Below are 25,091 nucleotides of genomic sequence, written 5' to 3' on the forward strand. Positions count from 1 at the left end.
CGCTGGATGTCATTAGCTTTTCATGCCAGTCACCTTGTTTAAGTGGAGATTGTAGGTTGAGAGATACACAAAGAAATGGCAAGGTCGGTCCCTGCCTTCAAAGATTTTCAAGTAGATTAACCAGTGGATCGGCTGGCACCTTCTGCCTGACTGGCCAAGTTATGTGGTGGAGCATGGCCAGTGACCTTAAGCTTTGCTGGGGTTGAGAGACAGAAAACCCTATGGGGAGACGGGTCCCAGGCAGCTCTGCAACTTGGTGCAAGGTTCTGAGGGTTGGGAAGGAACGCGGCACTAGGGAGTCCAGAAGCAAAACAGAGATTAGGAAAGAGGCTCGGAATCCAAGTCGGAGTCTCGGAGAGGAGAGAAGTGCTCCAGGTGAGGAGACGCACAGTCTGTGTGCAGGAGAGGAGGCCAGGGGGGAATGTGACCGCGGCCAGAGGATGCCCTGGAGAACTGGGAAGGGCAGAGTGGAGGCGCGCTTCACACAGGTGCCTACGCACCGCTGTCCTAGCTCCCCGTCGCCCTCCTTGTCCTGCTCTTGAGATGAAGTCTGTGACACTCCCTCTGAATCAGACTGGAAGAAAACAAAGCCAAAACCCTTCAGAGCCACCCTGTCTCAATAGCATCTTCCAATGTTCTGGTTAGCGCTGCTGGCGAAGGTACATAAAGCCGCCATTAGGGCTCCAGGCTCAAAACTGTGGTGATAGCTCACGTCTCATATTGAGGATCCTGGTGGCTGGCAGGTTAATTTGCACCTTTGCCTTTTCCATGCCACCCCCCCCGCCCCCAGCATGATGGCAGAGGCCTTGGTGCCTGTGACCGGGGTGCAGGGGGACACCACCAGGTCTCCTGAACCCGGGACCTGGAGAGCTGTGCTGCCTCCAGCATCGCCACAGTGCCCCACCCAGCCAGGCTGCTTGTGACATGTGTCACAGGAAACCAGGGCCGACTTTCGGAAGCCACAGGAAGCAGATGAGGAAATAGGAAATCTCTGCTAAACGCCAATGTCCACTCAGCTTCAAAGTCCCATCAGATCCATCATCTGAGAGAAAAACATCAAAATATGCACTAATTTTTATTAAAAATAAAGGGACTAGAGTTGAGAGCAAGCTTTTAGAAACTCATGTTACCCAGCTCACTTTTTGAAGCCCTGAGTTGGGGGCTTTCTAACGACGAGACGGCTCCACGGTTAGGGCTGGAATGAGCAAAGGGGACCCTCCCGGAACACACCCGGAGGTGCGCCAGGACTGTGACAGGCCCCCGGTGGCTGGGAGAACCCGCTCCCAGGTAACGAGCTGGGGGTAAGCGCAGGTCTAACACCTGGACATGGGCAAGCCTTGCTCTCTGACTTGGTTGGGACTCCAAGGAGAAATGAGTGAACTTGGAGATGGTCCATCATTTTACAACAGAAACAGAGCCATACTTTCTCTAACGAAGCCGGCCAAGCCCACGTGAGACACACTGCTAGTTTTAGGCTGTATTTCAATGAGAAAGGGTTGCGCTTGCCTCAGGAACAAACAACTTTGTGCAAAACAGCAATTTGAAGTTCATCCTTTTGTCCACAAAATTGCTGTATGATTTCCAAGCTTCTCACAGAGAAGCAATTAGGCAAGACAGACATCCATAGTCGGGACATGTGGGAGAGGGAGAAGAATCCCTAAGCTGTTCTCCACCGCAGAGCACACTCCACCCGAGCGAGTTTCACCAGCTGGGCTGCCCCTGGCACATCCAGGCCTTGCTCCCTCGGGCATGGCAGGCGTGTGGCACACAGATGTAGACCCTTGAGCTTCCATTCGGTGCAGCTAACTGTGCAGCCAGCAGAGACAAGTGGCAGCCGAGACGACCAGCTCCTCAAGGGAAGGTGCCGTGCCCAGCCTGGCTCCCCACTCCCCCACGGCACAGCCAGGCTCAGGGACCAGAACACAGCAAGCACTTTGGCCGGCTGAAGTTAAGGAAAGAGCAGAACCAGCCAGGTTTGAATGCTATGTAGAGTTTTGTCTTGAAAGCCTGAGGCACCTCTCAAGCGCTCCACTGTCTCTGAGCCGGGAGAGAAACGGTCATGGCACACACAGAATAGGCAGATTTTGTAAAAGGAAAATCCCTGTGTCCCCTGGGCTTCAAAGCAAGGGGTTTGACAAGATGCAACTTGATTCTCTGGAGACTCTCAGGCACCTGGAGTCATGAAGCAGGGTCTCGTCCTGACAGTACTCTGGCTCAGGCTCAGATTCTAGCCTTCCTTCCTTCCCCATCTCCTTCTATGCTTATCCAGACCTGGAACTGAGCTAAGACCCAGGGGGGGAACGCAACACAGGAGCCACAGGTTCCCTTCCCACCCCGCCATGCTCAGTGGCCAAGGAGGGGAAAGGCCTGGCGAAGTTGGCCAAATGGGTGCCAAAATGCAAAATTAACAAAACAGTTTCCTTATGAGTGTGGGGACTGTGCCTGCAAACTTGGCAGCCTGCCAGTCATTTCTTCCACCTTCCCAAGGGCCATCTCTTCTCTACTCCATCCCTTCCTTCCACCAATATTTACCGAGCACCTATTAGCTGCAAGGCACGGTAGCAGGTGCTGTGGACATAACGTAACGGCTCTAGTGAAACAGTGCCACGTCAGGATGAGAAGATACTCCCAGTGGTTATACGAAACTGAAATGACAAAAGCCTCACTGTCGTTGAAGCTGAGGAATAATTCCTTCATAAAAAGCATCAATACCAGGCAGCTAAGTGCCCTGGGCTGTACTTGGAAAGGGCCTGTGCACACCTGCTGAGAGACGTGCCCCTGGCAGCCTCTCCATTCTTGGTTTCTGGGTAAGGACACAGAAAAATAGCATCCTTTGAACAGCAACCTTTAATTTAATTGAGCCTCCCGCCATCTCAGCACTGTTGGAGAACTGAAGTCTATTAATCCCTTTCTCCAAGACTGAAAACGCTTTACATATGGGGATTCATTTGACCTTATAGATTCTTTATTATATTTACTCACAAAGCTATTCCATCCATCAAGACAAAACAGAACCCCCAAAGTGCTCAATCGTGCCAGTGCCTAGAGACACCATAAACTCACATTCCCATATTCTGCCAAGTTCCTCGATGGGCCACAGAGACCTTCATGATCTGTCCCTGCTCACCGCCTGGCCTCAGAGCTCCCCCATCCCCACCCCCTGCCTTCTAATAGCTAAGTGTCTACTGATTCGTTTCTCTGTGCCAGGCATTGTGCAAGCTGCTCTGTGAGGACCAACTATAGGGAGCACTGACAGAAGCAAGGAGACCAGGGTGGAGCCAAGAAGAGGTCCAGGTGCAAGAAAACAGTGGCCCCAGTGTCATGGGAACAGCAATGGTGATGGAAGGTCAAATCAGACATAGTGTTGAGGTAAAGACAAAGTCTTGCTGATCGGGCAGCTGGAGGGCATGAGAGACAGTGAGAAGTCCAGGTCAATTCCCAGGTTTTGGCCTGAGTGGCCCTGGGGAATGAGGGGAATTGGGAGCTGGTTGGTCATGAGGAAGGTAAGATGCCAATCAGGCCGCTGAGTGAATGGTTCCAGCAGGCCATTCAGAAGCCACAGCATAAATGCACCATGCTATTATTATTCACTGCCATTAAAACAGGAAAGCTGACTTCTTCCTGACAAAAGACCGAAACCAAACAGCTCAGATCCACCTGTGTCACTTACAAAGGTAGGGATTGACAAGGAATAACCCCTTTTGTAAGTGTCATTTTTTCATCTGTAAAAATGAGGACCAAGTTATTCCACCCAGGTTGTCAGGACTAGACTCGGTGGTGAGCAGCACCAGTCAAGGATGGCACCGGGCATAGGGTAGGCACTGTGCTTGCACTGATCAGCCCCATTCCTGAGAGCCTGCCGGCCAGAAGCCGGGTAAAGTCAGCCGTGGCTCCCCATTCTTATCATTAGCTATTATTCTCCATACTTTGATGGAAACTTTATGAAGGAAAAAAGCCTGAGAAATTCCAAAGCAATACAGTAATACCGTTTTGAGTGACTGAAATAGCAGGTCAAGAAAAATGACAGCTACAGGGATAAAAAATGTGGATCTATGAAACATGCAATCAAGAAAACCTGTGAGCTGTGAAAACCAAGTAACCTCAGGAACCTTTCCTCCCTCCCACCGCACCAGCTCCCAACAGTACAGAGAACATGGGTGGGCGGTGGGAGGGCAGGCGGGAGGGGGAGCTGTCCCCATTGAGGAGGTGGAGTCACCCAGAAGACCAGACTTTGGGAGGCTGTCGGCGCTGTTGGCACCCAGGGCTGTGACAAGTCAGCTTTGTTTATATGATACAAAAATGGGGTGCCCAGGCCTGCCCCATCCTCAGCCCCCACCTATGGCCCTGAAATTGTTCAGTCGCACGCTTTGCTCATTTTCCATGGCTGAACACTCCAGTCTTTTCACATGGCTGAAATAAAACAGTGAGTGCTGCCCAAGATAGAAAAGACAAAAACTTGCCCTGGCCAGTGTTGCTAAGGGGTTAGAGCGTTTGGCCCACCCAACGAAGGGTCGAGAGTTTGATTTCTGATCAAGGGTACATACTTGGGTTGCAGGTTCCATCCCAAGTCCCAGTCGGGGTGCCTGCTAAAGGCAACCATTCAATGTGTCTTTCTCATTTCATTGTTTCTCTCTCCCTCTCTCTCTCACTCTCCTCTTGCCTACCTTCCACTCTCTCTAAAAATCAATGGGAAAAAATTTCCTGGGGTGAGGATTAACAAAAAAAATACAAAATTAAATTTATAAAAGACAGAAAATAAACCAGGTTCCATGACAAACACTCTGAATGAGGTTTTGGCAGGAAGCACCACAAAGAGGTAGTGCCAACAGGGTCAGTTGTCACCGACTGGAGACCAAGCCCCCCGGCCATTCAGAGCTGAGCCTGGGGTCATCCACTTCCAGTTTGGGAAAGAAAGTGTCTGCCAAAGGGGAGGAACTGACGCAGACACAACTTCAGAAAGGACATGTCAACTCCTCGGGGAAGGGCTGCCCATGACACTTGTGAAACAATCATCCCAGCAGCACACTGCAGCTAAGAAATGGACGAGCTGGTCCAAGGCAGGACCCGCAGACTGCAGTCACAGTATTTCTTCAAAGTTAAGAAAAAAATTCTTTAAAATTATTAATCATTAAATTCCCATTTTCTCACCAATTTAACTGAATGCAACCCCTCCCAGGTTAATCTAAATTGGGTGGTTGTCACATCAACTTTGCTATGATGGGTTTGACTGTGAACTTATAAGTCGTCAGGGTGATGTTCTGGTGAAGTCTGGCTCCTCCACTTAGGAGCTGAGTCTCTCTCTCCTCATTATTTCAAGAAGGGGTTTGATACTAGCGCCCATTTTACAGATCTGCCTGAGAAGTAAGCAAGGCCTTGTCATAGCATGGCATAGCATGGCGGGTGGCATGAGGTAAACACGCGACGTGGTGTCGGCACTGGTGTTGGTGTGGGTCACATCTAACAGTGGCCCACAGATGAGTGCAGGTCAGGAGACACAGACTGGCCCCTGAGAGGGGCCCTGGAGCAGGTCCTGGTCTCCAGCCATATGATTAGAGGAGCTGCCTGTCCGGGAAGGAGCAGACCTAAGCCCAGTTATCTGTCCCCCCTGTACCCGTAGTGGACTTGGTTAGGGTCACATTCCCTCTAGCCCAAAAGTGCTCAGGCCAGCAACAAAGCTGCTGATCACTTAGTCCTCCCACAGGGTCCTCTCCCAGCTATGTGTGCACCCTGGCCTGACATCCTAGCAAAGCTACATCATGCTCTAGAAAGGGCAGCCAGCTCAGCGCACCTGCCTCAGCGCCTGTTCACCTACCAAGCACGTCAAAGAGGCTCATGAGCATTTGATGGGTGAATGAATAGTGGAGTGAGGATGAGGTGATGTCAGGACGAGTCAGATAAAAGGTGAGTGCTCAAAAACATTCCCACCGGCAGTGCCGTGCAGGTCTGTGTCCATGTCCTGTCACCCCCCACCATCTCTGCAAAACCGTTCTGCTCAGGCCCACCTGATTTCACCAGCAGGATCTCAGCCACACTTGGATACTTGTGGCCTAATGTTCACTATGCTTTGGTGGAATGAATGGGAATGGCCCTGAGTACCATGTCACGCCAACAGGTTGAGCATCTACCACATTGGTGCTACCATGGGAATCAGGAGCAAGTAAGCAGATCCTTCTGCCAGCTGTGCCTGCTATAGAGTATGCCCTCCACTGAAGGTGCCACTGTCACTGTCACCATTCCACCTTCTACTGAGAACGTGGAACAATTCACCTGCTCAGGAGAAGGCAGACACGATGGCAGGAAGAAAATGGAAAGCAATGGAAAAGTTGGGCCACTGGGGCCAGAGAGAGAATTCTGATTTCAGAGAGAGGAAGGGAGAGGGAGGGAGATAGAAACATCAATGATGAGAGAGAATCATTGATCAGCTGCATCATGCATGCCCTACACAGGAGATCAAGCCCACAACCCGAGCATGTGCCCTGACCGGGAATTGAACTGTGGCCTCCTGGTTCACAGGTTGACACTCAACCACTGAGCCATGCCGGCTGGGCGAGAACTGGTTTTCTAGAAGAGATCCCTCAGATGCCTGGGGAGAGAGAGGGCAATAATATTTACAGATAGCTTTTCTATGTGCTAGATGCTATTCTAAGCATTTAATATATAATCACTAACATAACTTTTGCAAACACTCTTTGAGTTAGGCAGCTTCATCCCCACTGTGCAGACAAGGAAACTGGGGCACCGAGGGGCTTCGTGACTTGTTCAAGGTCACTTAGCTGAGAGGCTGCCCTGGGATTTGAGGTGATGCCATCCAGCTCCCCTGGACAAGCTCTCAGCCGTGACACTGAAGGGTCACCCTTCAGCACTCACCTTGTCCATGCCTCTGTCACACTCCTTACCTGGCTGGCTGAGGAGACTGCCTATGTTTACACGTCTGTCTTCCCCAGAATCAGGGGACAACTTGGGGACAGGACCAGGGTCTGGTGTGGCCCTGGTATGGGGGGGGGGTGCCCAATGATCGAGAGGGTTCCAAGGCAGGCACCAGGAATGCCGAGGCCTCCCGCAACTCTGCGGACTTGGCGGTCTGAGGTGGGAATCAGCGAGTGGAACTGACACCGGCAGAGCCAAAAGGTGAAGCGGCCTCTGCCAGCCGAGTGGCCTTCAGAGGTGCCATCCCCCTTGTTCCCTGTCACAGAGTCCCAGGGGCCACATCAAACATGCCACGCTTCCCTCACCTGCCCTGACCACTGATTTTTGTCTCCCAGGTATTTATATGGTTTTCACAATGAACCTTATCCATCCCTCTCACCCAAGCAGCCTTTGAAAGGCCACGAGGTCACAGGTCACCCCAGGAGTCCTCTGCCGTCCCCGCCACTCCCTGGGTGGCTCTTCGGGCTGCTGCCCAGGCGCCTGAGACCTCTGCTTCTCAGAGACATGCAGAAGAGCAATGCCAACCAATGAAAACCAGGTCCTGTACCTAAAGGGATATTAAATCCAGGACACAATTCAAGTGCCGAGGATTCTCCAGAAAGGAGACTCCAAAGTGACTGAGCGTTCCAGGTAACTTCATCTTTTTGTCTTTCAATGCATGTTTACAGGAAAAGTCTTTGAAAAGCGTCAACTCTATATTCTGACATTACTCGACTTAGCTGAGGCTACAAAGTGGGATCTTCTTAAGTGATGGAGAACACTGGCATCACAAAAGAGAAACCTGGGGACAGATGTGGGTAATGGAGAATGCGCTAGTCTTGAGACACTCTACAGATTTTGTCTTTTTACAAAAACTTTTTAAGCAGCTGTACTGAGTTATATCTGCATTACAATAAGCTATGCATATTTGAAGGGTACAATCTGATAAGGCTTTGATAAACATAAATACCCACGCATTCATAAAACCATCACTGTGATCAAGATAACTAACATACCATCATCCCCATAAGCTTCTTCATGTCCCTTTGCAATCCTGCCCCCTACAGGCCCACGGCCCCCAAGCAAACCACTGATCTGCTTTCTCTTTCCATTGCTACAGATTAGCTTGCATTTTTCTAGTTTTATACCAAGGTCCACACACAATATGTACTATTTTTGTCTGGCTTTCATTCAGCATAGTTAATTTAATACTCATTCATGTTGTTGCCTGCATTAGCAGCCCACTGCTTTTTATTTTGGGGAGTATTCAGTTATATGAATATACCACATTTGTGCATTCATTCACCTGATGCACACTTGGGTTGTTTGCAGTGTTGAGCTATCACAAATAAAGCTGCTGTGAGCATTTATGAACAACTATTCCTGTGGACGTGGACTTTCACTTCTCTTGGGCAGGGGCCTAGAATTAGTATGACTTCATCATATGGTAATTTTAAAGACACTTCTAAACTGTTTTCCACAATGGTTGGACCATTTCCCATGCCCACCAGCAGTCTGTGGGAGTTCCAGTTCGTCCACATCTTGGCCAACACCTAATGTGACCAGTCTTTTAGAACTTATACATTCTAGTGTAGTGGTTATAATTTGCATTTCCTCAACGACAAACAATGTTGAGAATTTTTTATGTGCTTATTTATCATCCACATATCGTCTTTAGTCAAACGTGTGCTCAAATCTCTTGCCCATGTTTATTAGTTTGCCTGTTTACTTATTACTGAATTTAGAGAGTTTGTTATATATTCTGCACAAGAGTCCTGTTTCAGATATATGATTTTCAAATATTTTCTCCTAGGCTTCATTTTTCATTCTCTTAACAGTATCTTTCAAGGGCAAAATTGAAAAAGAAGTATCTTTTTTGTTATTTTATGCATCATGTTTTTGGTGTTGTATATAAGAAATACTTGCCTAACCCGAGGTCACAAAGACTTTCTACTGTTTTGTGTTTGTTTGTTTTCTGGAAGTCTTACAGTTTTAGGTTTTATATTTTAGTTTATGAGGTATATATTTTTATAGTTTTACAAATTTATCACCTTTGTTTTTCCTGCAAATATAGCTTCCTTCCTTCTCTCCACTAGTACTCATTTTATGCTTTCAACATTGGAGATAAGATGAACAGGAACTAGTTTCTCTACTCAATAAGCATAAATTTTTATTTAGGAAACTTTTTGAATATATGTCAAAGAGAGAAATTAGTACAATGAATCTCCATAACCTCAGTTTAACAATTTCAATATTTTGCCAGATTTGCTTGATTGTACCCTTTCACTCTTTGCTAAGTTATTTTAAAGCAAATCCCCTGTGTTCTTCACAACAGACCTCTTTAAGAATGAGTCTTTCTGCCCTAACTGGTTTGGCTCAGTGGATAGAGGATCAGCCTGCAGACTGAAGGGTCCCAGGTTCGATTCCAGTCAGGGGCAGGTACCTTGGTTGTGGGCACATCCTCAGTAGAGGGTGTGCAGGAGGCAGCTGATCGATGTTTCTCTCTCATTGATGTTTCTAACTCTCTATCCCTCTCCCTTTCTCTCTGTAAAAAATCAATAAAATATATTTTTAAAAAAGAATGAGTCTTTCTTATTCAACTACAATATTATCATATCTAACATCAGTCCATAATCAATTTTCCTGAAAGTCCCCAAACACCTTCTTTTTTTAAAACTTTGGTTGCTTGGTTTCAATTTGGACTCAACCTGTGTTCAAAAACCCCCTAGTGGCCGTGTCTCCTACCCATGAAGATACTGGGTCCATTTTTTGCACCTGCGTCCCTGGCCCCGCGTCCCCCCCCACCCGCCCCCTCTCCCGGCATACATTCCATTATGAATTTGTCTGTTTGCCTCTGTGTGGCCTCCTGTAATGTATTTCTCTGCCCCTGCACATCCTGTAAATGGAAATTAGAGCTGTAGGCTTGACTATGTGTAGGTTCGACTCCTGGCAAAACTACTTCACACACCTACGAAGCACAGGAATCGCTGTGTGCTTCCCACCCATGACACCAGAGGACAAGCAACGCCTGTTGCCCACTTAAGTGATTCTAAGATTCATCGGGGGGCTCAGGCAGCAACAGCCTGAAGTTCATCAACCTTTTGTCTAATGACTTCATCCTTGTGTGATTGTTACCTCCGTCGGCTATGTCATTAGAGGCTATAAACAGTGATTCTCCAATTCTATCATTACTTCTGCAGTTGTTAGCCACACTCCTGTAAAGAATTTCCCCTATTGAACAGGGCTTTGGGTTACCCAGAAATATGGTTTGAACAGACATAATATGTGTTTACTTGGTTTTAATTGCAAAATTTAGGATAAGGAGCTGGAGCTCTGGTTTGTGTCCTGTGGTGAAGGAGTGTATGCATTTCCTCCATTAAAATGCACTGTTAATGATTCTTTCTCTCATTTCTAGAAATTTCAGATGGATCTGGTATTTCTGATAGTATATCGTTCATGATTTAAGTTTTAAACTGTCCTTTTAATAAACATTTTGAACATTTGACTAATTTAAATTCTGTACCTGAAAATCCATCTCAAGTTCTTGGGGTCTCATTGTGCTGTTTACTGTCTGTGCTTCTCTTGCTCATGGTGGCTTATTTCCTTCTGTGCTTTAAGGAATTATGAGTCATTTTGTCAGGGTTTTGAAGGAAACCTGTGAAGCGTGAGTTAACTGTTCAGGCCTCCAAAGAGGATTTACACTTTCTTCTTCCAAGGAGCCTGCTGCGCCCGCCACCCACTCAGCCCCTTAACCAGCTTCAGGCTTCCTGGACCATACAAAGACTATAAACCAGAACCACACAGTAGTTCATAGCACAGCGTAGAGCTGCTACAGGCTCTGATTGATTTACACCCGTGTCCTATATAGGTTATTAAATGTTTCGTGTACTAACTTTGTCCTATATGAAAGAGTGCAGGTTCTCCATTAAAACATTTTATAGGTGACCTTTTCTCTCCCTAACCAGAGTCCAAGCTGAAATTGACAAGTATTCTTGATGGCTTTCTTTACTAACTGGCAGATTTTCTTTTAAAAAAATCAAGCCCACCCTTTAACTCAGGGCAAACATGATGGTTTTAGACTTATGTGTGGGGTCTCAGCTCCAAGTGCCCACCCCATCTGGACTTGCAGCCTTGTCTTTAGTGTGCAGGCAGCTGTTACCCCAAGGCCTACTGGTAAGACCAGCCTACCCTCTCCTGCTCCATCCCCCATCTGTGGTCAGTATCTGCCGGGAGCCGGTCCATCCTTGCTGTTTCAAGGGACCTGGCATATATGGCATACGGTTCTTAATATGTTTGCTCACCTTCTTGGCACTATGTGTTTTAACCAAGGTCTCTGAGAAAGGTTGTTTTCCCCAGGTAGGGATTTTCCCCTGAAGTTAGGGAGGGAATAAAACCCCTCAACTAAGTGCCAGGCGGGTAATTAATCCCTTTAACTACGAACAATCATGCTTAAACTACATAATCTTTTCTCCCTGGAATGGAGATAAGAAACGCCCTAACCTTTGTAATAGAGATTGATAGGATTGAATCAACTGGTATAAAAACAGTTGTAACAAGACAGAAAGACACAGAACTCAGAACTCAGAACTTAGAACAGAATCAAGAAGACAGAGCCTACACGGAGCCTAGAGACAGAAGAACTTCGCTGGAGAGAGCATGCCGGAGGATCCTGGAGAGGGACTGGCCTCGGAGCCTAGAGACAGAGCCTAGCGGGAGAACATGGCAAGGGATCCTGGACTGAACCTGACTACAGAGATTGGCAGGAGAACCTGACTGGAACCTGGACACTGAACCTGACTGGAGAGCCTGGACAGAACCTGGCTGGAGAACCTAGCGAGGGAACATGGCTACAGAACCTCGCTGGAGATCCGAAGCAGAACCTCTCTGGAGATCCGGGCTAGAGATCCTGGCTAGGTTGCTGATCAACTGAACACTGTCCCCATGTCATTCCTTCTTCGCTGACTCCGTCCACACCTTTGGGGACCCCTGGACCCGCTGGGGTTGGACCCCGGCATCTGGCGCCCGAACAGGGACCCTTAGGTAAGCCCCCCTCCCCCCCCCCCCCGCACTCGGGACGGATCGGACTCCACCGTAGGAAGAGGGTGGATAGTCTTCGCCGACTCCGTCCACACCTTTGGGAACCCCTGGAACAAGATTCCCCTAGGTAAGCCCCCCCATTGAGAACCCCACACTCGGGACGGATAGGACTCCACCGTAGGAAGAGGGTGGATAGTCTTTGCGGACTCCGTCCACACCTTTGGGAATCCCTGGAACAGGATTCCCTTAGGTAAGCCCCCCCCCCCCCTGGAAAACTCCCACACTCGGGACGGATAGGACTCCACCAGGGTGCTACAGACCCCCCTATAGAGGATAAATAGGGTAAGAAGGTGGATAGTACAGAACTTAGATTGAGAAGATGTGCCATACTGAGTCCAAAGAAAGAAGACTCTGTATTGATCTTTAGATTAAGAAGATGTGCCATACTGAGTCTAAAGAAAAAAGACTCTGTATTGATCTTTTAACATATGTGCTTGCTAGCAGAGGAATTAAGGTTACTCCCAGTCAGACAGAACGTTTTATACAAGAAATACGTCCATGCTTTTCTGAGGAAGGAAAGGTAAATGTAATGGCATGGGAGAAGGTAGGCCCAAGGAGCCTTATCCTTAACCCCACTGCAGCCTTTCTACCCTGGGAAAGTGCAGGATTGGCAAGCTCTCCCTTGGATGATAGATCAGGACTCAGGTAATAGCAGAAAGCGCCAATCCTACTCTTAAAATGGATATAAGAGAGCATTTGAGGTTTTTCTTTTTAATGCCTGCTTTTAAAAAATAAAAAAGGGGGAATTTGCCGGAAGCCGGTCCATCCTTGCTGTTTCAAGGGACCTGGCATATATGGCATACGGTTCTTAATATGTTTGCTCACCTTCTTGGCACTATGTGTTTTAACCAAGGTCTCTGAGAAAGGTTGTTTTCCCCAGGTAGGGATTTTCCCCTGAAGTTAGGGAGGGAATAAAACCCCTCAACTAAGTGCCAGGCGGGTAATTAATCCCTTTAACTACGAACAATCATGCTTAAACTACATAATCTTTTCTCCCTGGAATGGAGATAAGAAACGCCCTAACCTTTGTAATAGAGATTGATAGGATTGAATCAACTGGTATAAATACAGTTGTAACAAGACAGAAAGACACAGAACTCAGAACTCAGAACTTAGAACAGAATCAAGAAGACAGAGCCTACACGGAGCCTAGAGACAGAAGAACTTCGCTGGAGAGAGCATGCCGGAGGATCCTGGAGAGGGACTGGCCTCGGAGCCTAGAGACAGAGCCTAGCAGGAGAACATGGCAAGGGATCCTGGACTGAACCTGACTACAGAGATTGGCAGGAGAACCTGACTGGAACCTGGACACTGAACCTGACTGGAGAGCCTGGACAGAACCTGGCTGGAGAACCTAGCGAGGGAACATGGCTACAGAACCTCGCTGGAGATCCGAAGCAGAACCTCTCTGGAGATCCGGGCTAGAGATCCTGGCTAGGTTGCTGATCAACTGAACACTGTCCCCATGTCATTCCTTCTTCGCCGACTCCGTCCACACCTTTGGGGACCCCTGGACCCGCTGGGGTTGGACCCCGGCAAGTATCCACCCTGGTTTTCCTTCTCCCCATCCCCCAACCTGGGACGTCGCTTACATCGCAAGCTCAGCTATTTGAAAGGGCATTTATTGTATCTAGGAGTTTTGTATCACTGATTTTATCTACAGACAATTCCAATGTGGAACAATAAAGCCTCAGCAGAACTACGTAACCGGGTGCTACTGCAGCTCAGGGGAAAGAATGGCCTCACTGGGCACAGAGAGCTCATGGAGTCATCATTGAGATGATGCTTAGGCTGAGCCGTGAAGTTAAAATCCCAGGAATATTCCTTTTAGGTGGGGGTGGGGGCGGATGTGGGTAAGAGGCTCAATCCATGCCATCCAGTTACGGGCATTAAAATGCACAAGCCCTAGCCGACTTGGCTCAGTGGATAGAGCGTCAGTCTGTGGACTGAAGGGTTGTAGGTTTGATTCCAGTCAAGGGCATATGCCTGGGCTGCAGGCTCAATCCCCAGTAGGGGGCATGTAGGAGGCAGCTGATCAATGATTCTCTTTCATCATGTTTGTCTCTCTCTCTCTCTCTCTCCCTTCCTTTCTGAAATCAATAAAAATATATATATTTTTAAAAAGCAGTGTGTCCTCTCCACTCCACCTCTGCGTGACTTGGTGCCAGGGAGATGGGCTGTGCTGGTGTGGTACAGGGGCCACGTGGCTGGTCTGGAGAGCGTCCAGCAGGAAACGTGCAAGACAATGTGAGAGATGGAGCAGATCGTGCTCAGAACCATTTTGGGGGCATCCCACCCCCACTGACATAGTATCACCTATTGGTCTCACTACTGGGAGAGGAGAAATGAAATGAAACCTGAGAGGGAGCTCCACATGATCACTCTGGTCAGGCTCCCCGGTTCCCATAGCTCTGGCCCCTGGTCTGGCCACCAAGTGCAGCCCGTCTTCGGGATGTGCGGATCCCAAAGCGGTCCTCAGTGCCTTTGGGCGAGAACTTGGAAAAAGTTGCTCTTTCAGACACAGCATCTTCCCTGCTGCTGAAGGTCCGCTGCTCTGAGTAACTCTGGACAGAACCCAGCCTCTCAGGAAAGCCACCCTTGGACAAACGGCATTTCTGTTCCATGTAAATATTCCAAAATGTTTCATTTGGTTTATAAAGAAAAAGCAACAACAAAAATGACAACTTGCTCTGGTAAAAGCGAGAGGATCACTAAAGCCATTTCTCTCCCTATGCAGTTAGTTTCGATATCAATTCATGATAAATCCTAACACAGCTAATATTCCCTCACTCCCTCACATAACATACAGGTCCTAGTCTTGCGCCCATAAAATGAGATCAGCTTCTATGAGCACTGTCCATATCTGGTTCTCTTGGAAAATGTCATGAGGAAGTCTGACTGTACCCTTTTGAGCAGTATGCCAAGAGGGAATATTCTATTTGTTTCTTTTAAAGAAAAACAAAAGCAACACGGTCATGAACTTAATTAAACTTGTTTGTAATGACTTAATTAGATTTTCAGCACTGTGCATATTCATTCTGGCCAGGGACCTCTCTGTCTTCTAAAGGATTGGTCGGAGAGATCTCATGTGCATTGCAATTTCACCTGATCCTTAATTTCATCTCCTGATGAGGTGAGGATGAGCATCATTGTGCTCAGGTAATTGCTTTATCAAATGGTTTAATTGTGCATTCAACAGAACCAACAGCAAGAAGGTTATTCTTCCTAATGTGTTTTTAACAAAAGCGCTAACTAATTACATGGCATTCTACTCAGGGCATTTAAGAAAACGAAATGAAAACCTATTCTTCAAATCTTGGTTAAATGCATGTTTGCATATAGGACATAGAAATAAGTGGTAGAATAATTAGCTGAATTGCTTTCTGCTGCTCTAACTTCATAGCTAATCTGCATGTTGAAGAAGTCTGTATAAATTCTGCATTTTCATCACGGACGGTGTTTGAACATCTGTGCTTTCTGAAAATGTCACAATAACCATTTTGCCTGAAAGTTTATCCTTGGGAGCCAAAAAGACTATGTTCCAAGAAGAAATAAATGCTTAATAGAACCAACGACAGATGTGCCCCAGGATCAGAAGGAAGTATTTCAACGTCCAAATGTTTTTAAAAAATTCGGAATTGAAACGATGCTGAATCTACTGTATTTTAGATGAACTTTCTCTCTAAGTAGGTAACTAATACGTCTGCTGAAAACGGGTCATACGTGCCCCTCTGTGCCTGTCATTCTGAGAAACAGCACGCCTTACACAGTTTTCCAGGTCCAAGGCGGTGTCATTTGCCTTCGCAGTGGTTCTCAACCTTCTGGCCCTTTAAACACAGTTCTTCATGTTGTGACCCACCCATAAAATTATTTTCGTTGCTACTTCATAACTGTAATGTTGCTACTGTTATGAATAGTAACGTAAATATCTGATATGCAGGATGGTCTTAGGCGACCCCTGCGAAAGGGTCGTGCAACCACCAAAGGGGTCGCGACCCACAGGTTGAGAACCACTCAGAGCCTTCCATGAGGCTAATCGACAGTATTTTATATTTTAGGTGATTATGTACTTCACCACTTTTAAAATTCTTCTCCGTCCAGTAAATACTCTTTCCCTCCCTCTTTTTTTTAAAATATATTTTATTGATTTTTTACGGAGAGGAAGGGAGAGGGATAGGGAGTTAGAAACATTGATGCGAGAGAAACATTGATCAGCTGCCTCCTGCACACTCCCCACTGGGGATGTGCCCACAACCAAGGTACATGCCCTTGACTGGAATCGAACCCGGGACCCTTGAGTCCTCAGGCCGATGCTCTATCCACTGAGCCAAACCGGTCAGGTCCCTCCCTCTTATTCTGGTAAAAAAAAAAAACACTATCCTGAATCAGTGAGGAATAAGGGTTAAGAGGGTCATGTGACTATGGTCTTTGATTAAAGGATTAACACATGATTCAAAAAGAGACCATTGGAATCATTCCTGGCATTAAAACAAAGACCCTGGCAAATCTCTTTGGAGTTTCTAGGTTAGGAGCACATGAATGTGGGGCTGTCAAAATCCATATTCTCCGCCACGGGGAGGAAGCCTCTTTGCACAATGAAGGCACGCACCGAGCAGAGACAGAGACAGAAGGAATGGAGTGTTGTCAACACTGAATGTCCCCTTCTTTCCTGGAGGCCTGCCTTCCCCAGTGTGCTTTCCAGCTTTACGTGCCAGTAAATCTTCGCTTTGGGATGCAGCTAAGTTTGGGTTATATTTCTGTCACTTGAAATCAAAAGCATCCTGATGACACAGCTGGCAGGCTACATTCCTCTTCAGACGGCTTTTCACTCATGGAAGGCGAGGCTGTGATTCTAAGTCAGACAGACCCGGTTCAAGCAGCTGTTCTGCTACTCACAAGCGGCACTGACCTTGGAAGGGTTTTGTATCTTCAGTTTTTCTCATCTTTAGTGAGGACTAATGACAGACCTACCTCATAGCTTTGTTGTGAGAATTAGATGGAACAGAGGAAATAAAATGCACTTGACACTTAGCACACTGTCATAGTGCCTAACGTGTGTTCAGTAATTAAGTACTGTTGTTTTGTGATTGCTGTTGTTATCATTTAAAATATTATTATGGTGGGAACTGCTAAATAGCCCCAATATCCTCTCTATCCTTCCTTTAATAATATAACTCTCAGATTTAGCTGGGCACATAGGTTCCCAGTATAAAAACTACATTTTCCAGCTTCCCTTGCAGCTTGGGGTAGCCTTGTGACTAAGTTATACTCAATAAGATGTGAGCCGAAGTGCCAATGGTGACTTCTGGACAGTGCCTTCTTCCTCCCTCCCTTCCTCCCTCCCCTCCCGCTGGTGGAGAACAACAGCCATCTTGGACCCAGACACAGAAGCTCCATAATTCCAATTGCTGAGAGTGATAGAAGCTCAAAGGATCCTGGTCACTGACAGTCTACAGGCAGCGTACCTGCTCCAGGCAGCTTGTCTTTGGAATATCTACATGAGAGATAAATAAAACTTTATCTTATTTAAGACTGTTTCATTTGGGTTTTTGTTATAGCAAACAGACCTATATTAACACACAATATTTTAAATATTATTTATCCCTTTTTTTTTCTAAAAACCCTGTAAAGAAGAATAAAAGGATGATAGTAAAACTAGGGTAATAACTGTTGAAACTAATAGTTGAGAGTTTTCATAGTATGAATACTAGCTCTTATTATCGGATAATATTTGGCTACCCCAGACTGAGGAAAGGAGGTTGAAAATGAACAAGTCCTCAGGGGAAAAGGCCAGGTTGTGGCATCGGCCATGGGGTATTTGTCCTCAAATCCCAAACTGTTTAATGTACAAGACAAAAGTGCTTAGAGTTGGTTAGATGACACTGAGTATTTCCCTAAAGTCCTAATACCTCTTTTGTTGATTTTTCTAAAAAACAGAATATCAAAAGATTGAAATCTACTACCTGACTCCTCCCTCCATGTGCTCTGTGGACACAGGACGCCATTCTCCTACTGCCTGAGAGCACAGGGACGCATTGGGACTTTTGCTACTTCCTGTCCCTACAGGACTGCCCAGATGGGAGCACCCAGTGACTTCCCTAATCGCTGCTAGTCCTCTCAATCCTGGGTGGTTACTATTGCCAGTACTGTGCCACTGTCTCCTGGGCACATGTGCAAAATGCAAGCCTCCCACCTACACTTTCCAGTCACTTCATTTCCTGCTTCTCTAAGCCAGGCCGTCACCCATGAGCCATTTGCAAGTGGAGATAATTCTCACCCAGCAGGTTCTAGGGAGGCAGAGCTATCTACAAATATCTCTGGAAATACTGACAGCCTCAACTCTACTAAAAAAAGCAAAGAGCAGCCACACATAGAGCCCTCCCACACCTGTCACGGTCACAGCGCCCCGAAAGTCTGGGGGTGGGGGTATGGAGAAATCATCAGAGCTGGAAGCTATCTCGAGACGTCTCACAAATCCATGTCCTGGACTCGCTCTAACCAGCAGAGCCTGCTCGTGGGAAATGCGGCCAACAGAGACTCCGTTTGCCAAGAACTTCAAACATGACCTTTACTTGGTAGCAATTGTTGGAAACTATTAAGATGACTCTGAAAATAATATAATTTGCAGCGACAATATGTCGAAAGAAATGCCAGCCCTGTAGAGTGAGCCCCTTCCCACCCCCCGCCTGCTGCGTGCTGGTGCAGAGAGCATTTCCCTCCACAGCAGTTCTTAACTGCATCTCTCCTCTGCGTCTAAATGAGCCATTTGCTAATTGCTTAACGGCGATTAAGGAAGTAAACGTTGTGGGGAGGGGAGAGAAGATGGGTATTGGCCTACTTGTTTTCCAATTACCAACAGCCAGGCTAATGCGGGAGAACAGAGCTGGTTCTCAGGCTGTAGCTGTCCCCTGAGAGCCCCCTTCTTCAGAAGTCCGGCTGGGCACCCCAGGCTTCTAAGTGGAAAATGAGCAATCCTGGCCCTCACACCTGAGCTGTGGTCGGGTGGGTGCAGATGGAGAGAAGGCAATGAAGTCCTATCGAAAGAGACCCGGCAGTGAGAGACCAGTGGGGCCAGGGCTGGAACAGCGGGGACCCTCCACCCCCCTCTCCCTCTGAGCATCCAGGACCCCAGCGCCTCTCCTGATCCGCTCACACTTTCCAGAACAGCTTTCCCTCTGGAGAGAAGGCTAAGGTTGTCCACCTGAAGTCTGGGCTGGCCAGATTCTAGTCAGCAGCAGCAACTTCCGCTGCTTACTGGCAAAATTAGGAGCTGGCAGCCAGGACCCCATAGCTTCCATCTTTCCGTGTGGATAATGGGAGAGAAAGGAAAGGCGTTCCCAGATGACAGGTCCCAGCTGGTTCCCACGGAGGCCACAAGCTGTCGGCAGGCGGATTCCCAAGTCCCACCAGGACTGGGATGGTGAAGAAGCCCTTCTGCTGAGCTCAGAGATGACATAACGTTCTATATTTAAATTCAGCCACCACGATCAGCTCCCATTTCCTGAGTGCCTCTTTCGACTGCTTTCAATCCATCTCTGCAAACATGATGCAAATCCAAGCCTGCCCCCCACACTCCCACAGGCTCCTCACAGTCACCCTGCCTCCAGTCCTGCCCCCAACCTCGACCATCATGCAGTCAGTGTAGGTCCATTAAAAAATATAAATGCCTAATAGCAGCCCTGAAGCTCTTAGTGTCAAGTCCAACTCATGTGGCTTTCAAGATCCTGTAGAAAGGGACCCTGTTTTCTAGCCTCAGTTCTGCAGCTAGTCAACCACCTGCCCCCAATTCATACATGACCCCACCACAATGACACTGTCATGGTTCCCTCAAGGCGCCATGCTTCCTTTCAGCTCATCAGCCCCCTCTTCCCTGGGATGAATGAGCTGCCCCACCCTCTGCCCGACTCTTACTCTGGTTGACTCCTTTCCCCCTTAAGATCTCAATTGAGTCATCACTTCCGCTAAGACCACTCACACCACCACGGAGTTGAGGGGGCCCTGCTCTGTGTCCTGCAGCACCCAAGTGCCCCTATTCTAATGAAAAGAGATTGCCTTTCAACTTGTCCACCTTCCCTGAAAGTTACATGAAAATGGGGACTTTCTCTCTTTTGCCCCTTGTCACCTCCTCAGTACTCAGTGCAATGCATGATGCAGAGTAAGGCAGACTCAACCACCATGTACTGAGCGTCTGGACTGCCTACTTCATTTTTCCTGGCAGGAGAAGGTGGCATCAGGGGCAGTTAAATGACTAGAGTGATCTTTACTGCCTGGAATCAACGCCAAGGGGCTGCATCTCTGTCACATTCTCAGGCGGCTGCGGCACCGGCCTCCCACTTCTCTATTCCCAGCCGGGGTCTGTTCCTTACCTTTTATGGGTTATACTTTATGGAGTCTCAATAAACATTTATTGCCATGTAACATCTTATGCTCCTTCATCTCAAGACTGTGCGTTCTGATCCACTTTACCTCTCGTCCTGGGGGAGTCACGGGGCTCTGAGTGTGGCCGGTGCCGGCCCTGGAAGAACCCTGGCACCGACAAAGGGTCCTAAACGCATCGCGCAGTTCTAGGAGCAGAAGGAAAGCTAGTTTGACGAGACCCAAGGACAAACCGTGGCATCAAGGACAGAGCTGGGGCTCAGGCTCCCTCCTGCTCCTGACGGTGCTCCCGCGGCCTCTGGACCATCTGTGAAAGGGCAAACACACCGCCCGGGAGCTGTGATCATTTATTACAGGCGCCCGGTCCTTGCTGGTGGGACTGGGCTGCAATATACTTCTGCCAACACTAACTCTTGTGAATCTGACATAATATCCAATCGCCATGCATCATGGTCTCATCTGTCCTTTGCCTCCTGACCCCACTGACACAGAAAAGGCCCTAACTGCTGCGGATGGAAAGGTGTTTGTTCAGTGATAGGTAACTCATTTACTCTTTTAACTGACCACTGACTGGTGGTCCTCAAAAGCTTTGTCTGTGAGATTAAAATGTCCCCTTAAACTTCCATAACTAAGTGGTCATGGACTTAGGGGCAATAACGAAATCACCCAATGAGAAACCCAACCAGACAGAAACACTCCCCCTTGAGTGCCATGGGAGTTAGAACTGTCCCGGGCTTCCGAGGTCTTTAGCCGTCAGTGGATGCCTTTTGATCAAGTCGCATTTGATTCATTACTTTAGGTAAAAGAGAATGCCAACCTTCTAGAAGTTCATACAAGACAGAAACTAGGAGACTAATGCCCAAACCCAACACCTACAGCATTTCCCACTGCAATGCCTTCCCTCCACCACCCTCCCCCGCTTTTTAACTTCAAACAGAAGTGAGTGAGATCTACGCAGGAGATATGGGTGACAAACCCTGCCACTGTCTTTGGCTCTTTGGGCCTCAGTGTACCCGTATGGAGAATGGGGAGAAGAACACTGCAGTTTCTGGTGAAAGGGCTTTAGGTCTCTTCTTTTGCTCCAGGAGCAGACGGTGAGCAGGTCTTGGAATGTGAGGACTCAGGCTGGCGTAGGAATTCAAGGACACTGGAGGAACAGCAGGCTATGCAGGGAGGGCCTTCGAGGGCTCTGCCCAGTGTTGTCTGGAAGCCACTCCTCTTCTGAAGATTCAAGAGTCACTGCCAAGGACTCTTCCACATCCTGACCTGCCTCTTACACAAGCCATTTAACAGTATCTGTGAACAGGCAGCCTCTCTAACACAAAAAGCCCACTTTCCAGCCCGGACTGCAGGGGGCCCTGACCAGCGCGCCTTTCCAAAGACATTCCCTGGGCAACTGACAGCATTTGAAGCCAAGTCGATGGGTTACCACTGCTCCTTGTAGCTCAGGGGCCATGGGGCGCTGGCATTCTAAGCTCCTTCTGCAAACGAGGGACAAGCGAGCGGGCAGGATTTTGCTGGGGCCTGATGCGCGACATGCCGCTTGCCCAAACAGCCCTCATCACTCACTGACATTTCATGGCTCGTCCCCAGGCACAGGCTCGAGGATCAGACCGTTTACTCCGGAGCTGGAGGGAATAATTTGAGCAGCACATGCTGGATCTTCACAGCGAGAACCACCGCAAGGAGCCGCTGACTCTCTGCCCGAACCCTAGGCTGGCTGTTTAGCTAAGCAACTTGGCGCCTTGGTGGGGATGGCTTATTTTTCTCAATCGCTAAGCTCTCATCAGCCCGTTCACTCAAATCCCTGATGGGTTGCACAGACCAGAATCTCTCTTTTCCTTCTCAACTAGTGTCCCTGGTGGTCCAGTCTTGTCCATGATCTTATTAAGCACCCACTGTGTGCTGTGTCTTGTGAAGCACCCACTATGTGCCGTGTCCTGTGTCTGGTTAAGGTGGTAATTGACTTGGTGTCTCCCTCTAGGATCTCGTGTTCTTAAGGCAGACATGGACAAGAAGGCACTTACAGTAACAAGTGTTCCAGGAACCTGGCATTACTCAACTGTCTGCTCACCCTTCTGCTTTGGCTAAATGTCTCTTCCCTGTCCACCCTCACCTCATGTGTCTCTCCCCTCACCGTTAGTGACGCGGGCATCCTCTCAGTTCTTCAAGCACATCATCCTGAGAGCATAAGCCTGAGAGCTTTGAGTTATGCTATTTCTCTATCTGAAACATTCTAACCCCTCTCACCCCAGTTTTAAGGACACCCCCTCAGAGAGGCCTTCCCTTGCCATCCCCTAAAACGCAGGCCTCTCTTGCTCTCACTCTCAGCACCATGCTCATTTCCTTTTCAATTCTAACCAAAATTTGAAATTACACATTTGCTTGTTTGCTGACTTATCTTTTGTGTCTCCTCTACCAGACTATAACCTGCGACGGTGCCTGTCTGTTTCCCACGGCTCCTCGCCATGGTCTGCACAGTGCCCAGGACAATTCTAAGTGCTCACTACTGAACAAATGAAGGAAGGGCTTTTCTGTGGTACGTGATTATGGAATAGACAGGCCACAGGCTCGAGGGCTTTGTTAGTAACCACAAAGGGTTTGCTTAGTTCTAGCAGCAAGAGGAAAGCCATCCAAGCATTTTAAGCGGGGGAGACACATGACAGACATTTATTACAGAATTACACAGCCCCTTTGATCATGTGGAAATGGACTTTGGGGGCAGGGGAAAGGCAAACTAGAGACAGATTTATTAGGAGGCACCTGTGAAAACTGAAGTCCTCCCTACCCAGGGTAGTTCCTGGATCGGCAGCATGGACATCGCCTAGAGTCTGTTAGAAATGCAGGCTCTCAGGCTGCATGCCAGCCCCACCACATCATCACTGCACTTCAGCAGCGGCCCCAGGAGGCTGTGCACACCTGGGAGCTGGTCTGCATGTGAGAGACGATGGTGGCCTGAGCTGTCTTTGGAGTGGTGGACAGAACTGATGCTTCAATGCCCCCGTAAATCCCGTCAATGCCCCTTGTAAGTCAACTATTCCAGAAGGGGTTACATGGTCAGAAGCAAGCCCCATTTCAAATTTTGATTCTATCAGGGGTCAGGGAGAGTGGGGGAAGGTGTGTGTGTGTGTGGTGGGGGGGTCCTAAAGCAGATTACACGGGTGGGTACAAGGATACATCCCTTCAAAAGATGCCTGTTTTGTTAAATGTATGAAAATATTGACCTGTGCAATACAAAATCAGTAGGAAAGCATGGCTCAGCCTGAAATAACCCAAATAAGCCTGTGAGGGCAGCAGGCAGGAGGGTGCACCAGGGTTGGGATGGGGGTGGGGTCACAGAGAACAGATGCTGTCAGCTGTTGTGCGGTGGGTCAGGACAGAAGGCCTGCAGAATGGCCTGCATCCCTAAGCCCAAGAATCTCATGGTGGTGTGGCCGTAAGTGACCAGGGTGTCTCCTGTAGCAACTCTCCCTAGCCCTAGACTCCATTGTGCAAGGGAGCCTCACACAGGAAAACAGGAGGGGAGAGAACAGTGGTGAGGCTGGGGCCAGAGACAGCCACACACCAATGCCTCCTGACTCGCTCGGTGCCGGGCACTAAGGCAGTGCTGACTTATGTTGGTTGAATACCAGAATAAATAAGCAAACTCGTGTCCATTCTGTGGTTATTTTTCTTTAACTCACTATCCCAGTGAGACTACCCGTTTCCCACACAAACGGACCACTTTACCCCAAGGAGAGAGTCTGAAGTCTGAGAAGGAAGTTTCGCTTCCTTCCTCCTTTCTCCTGATAACACCCCTTTCCCCGCTGCTCAGAGGGCCTATTGCTGGAGCCCAAATGAAATGCCCCTCATCTGTGAGACTTTCCCCGTCCTTCCCAGAAGAACAGATAGACCCACTGGATCCCCAGTTCCCTTTTCTATGAAACCACCTTTGTTTCCATAGGTCTGAGTGACAATGACCTGTCACCACACTTGCCCTCCCCATTAGACTGCAAGTCCCTGAGGTTCTGAGAAAGGAACAATGGCCGGAGCCCCAGGGCCTGGTGCAGGGCTGGATGCCATCTAGATGTGCAAGAGACACAGCGGAAGTGTGTGCTGATGTCAGAGTCCTCCCATCACCTTCACACCCCTCCCATCACCATGCTGTCCTTTGGGCAGCATCCCGGACCGCCCTTATGCCTTTGCTCTCATCAGCCGAGCTGCATGACTTGCATCTTTGGCACAGCTTGCTCTCTTACCTTCTCCAGGAAGCTCCCCTGGATTAACCTCAGGATCACATCCACTCTCGGAATTCCCCTCCCCTTGGCCCTTGACACCCCCTCACCTACTGCACCCGCCAGGACATAGGAGGTAACATTTCTATCTCACTTGTCTCTTTGACAGTCTGTTCATGCGGCAGCCTCTAAAGGACAGGGCCCCACATTGCACGGAGCTTCACACAGCAGGGCCAGTCTGGGCGTGGAGACCTGTCAGAACCAGCAGACATGGAGTATTTCTCACAACAAAAGAGACAAAGGTGACTGACCTTGGACGTGTAGGTGTGGCCATCGGAGCCGCAGACCATGGCCGACTGTGCCACGGGGCAGGGCTTGCACTTGACCAGATTCGAAGGTCCCGCCCAGTGTTTGTGGGCCACGTTCCCCTTCTTTTGCCTGAGGATGGAAAAAAGAGGAGATAAGTAAATGCAAGCTCCCATACCCATGGCTCTCTCC

The 25,091-nt window shown here is 48.4% G+C and overlaps 1 protein-coding gene across 1 annotated transcript in view; it reads right to left on the minus strand.

The window, feature by feature from the left end:
* SPOCK1 (SPARC (osteonectin), cwcv and kazal like domains proteoglycan 1) overlaps window positions 1-25,091 on the minus strand; it is a 500,524-nt gene that overhangs the window by 106,568 nt on the left and 368,865 nt on the right. Inside the window, exon 5 of the mRNA XM_059698456.1 lies at window positions 24,905-25,031. Coding sequence (XP_059554439.1) covers window positions 24,905-25,031 — 127 coding nt within the window. The remainder of the gene's footprint in view (window positions 1-24,904; window positions 25,032-25,091) is intronic.

The sequence above is a fragment of the Myotis daubentonii genome, chromosome 5 (assembly GCF_963259705.1).
Source record: "Myotis daubentonii chromosome 5, mMyoDau2.1, whole genome shotgun sequence".
In the NCBI taxonomy this organism is placed as follows: Eukaryota; Metazoa; Chordata; class Mammalia; order Chiroptera; family Vespertilionidae; genus Myotis; species Myotis daubentonii.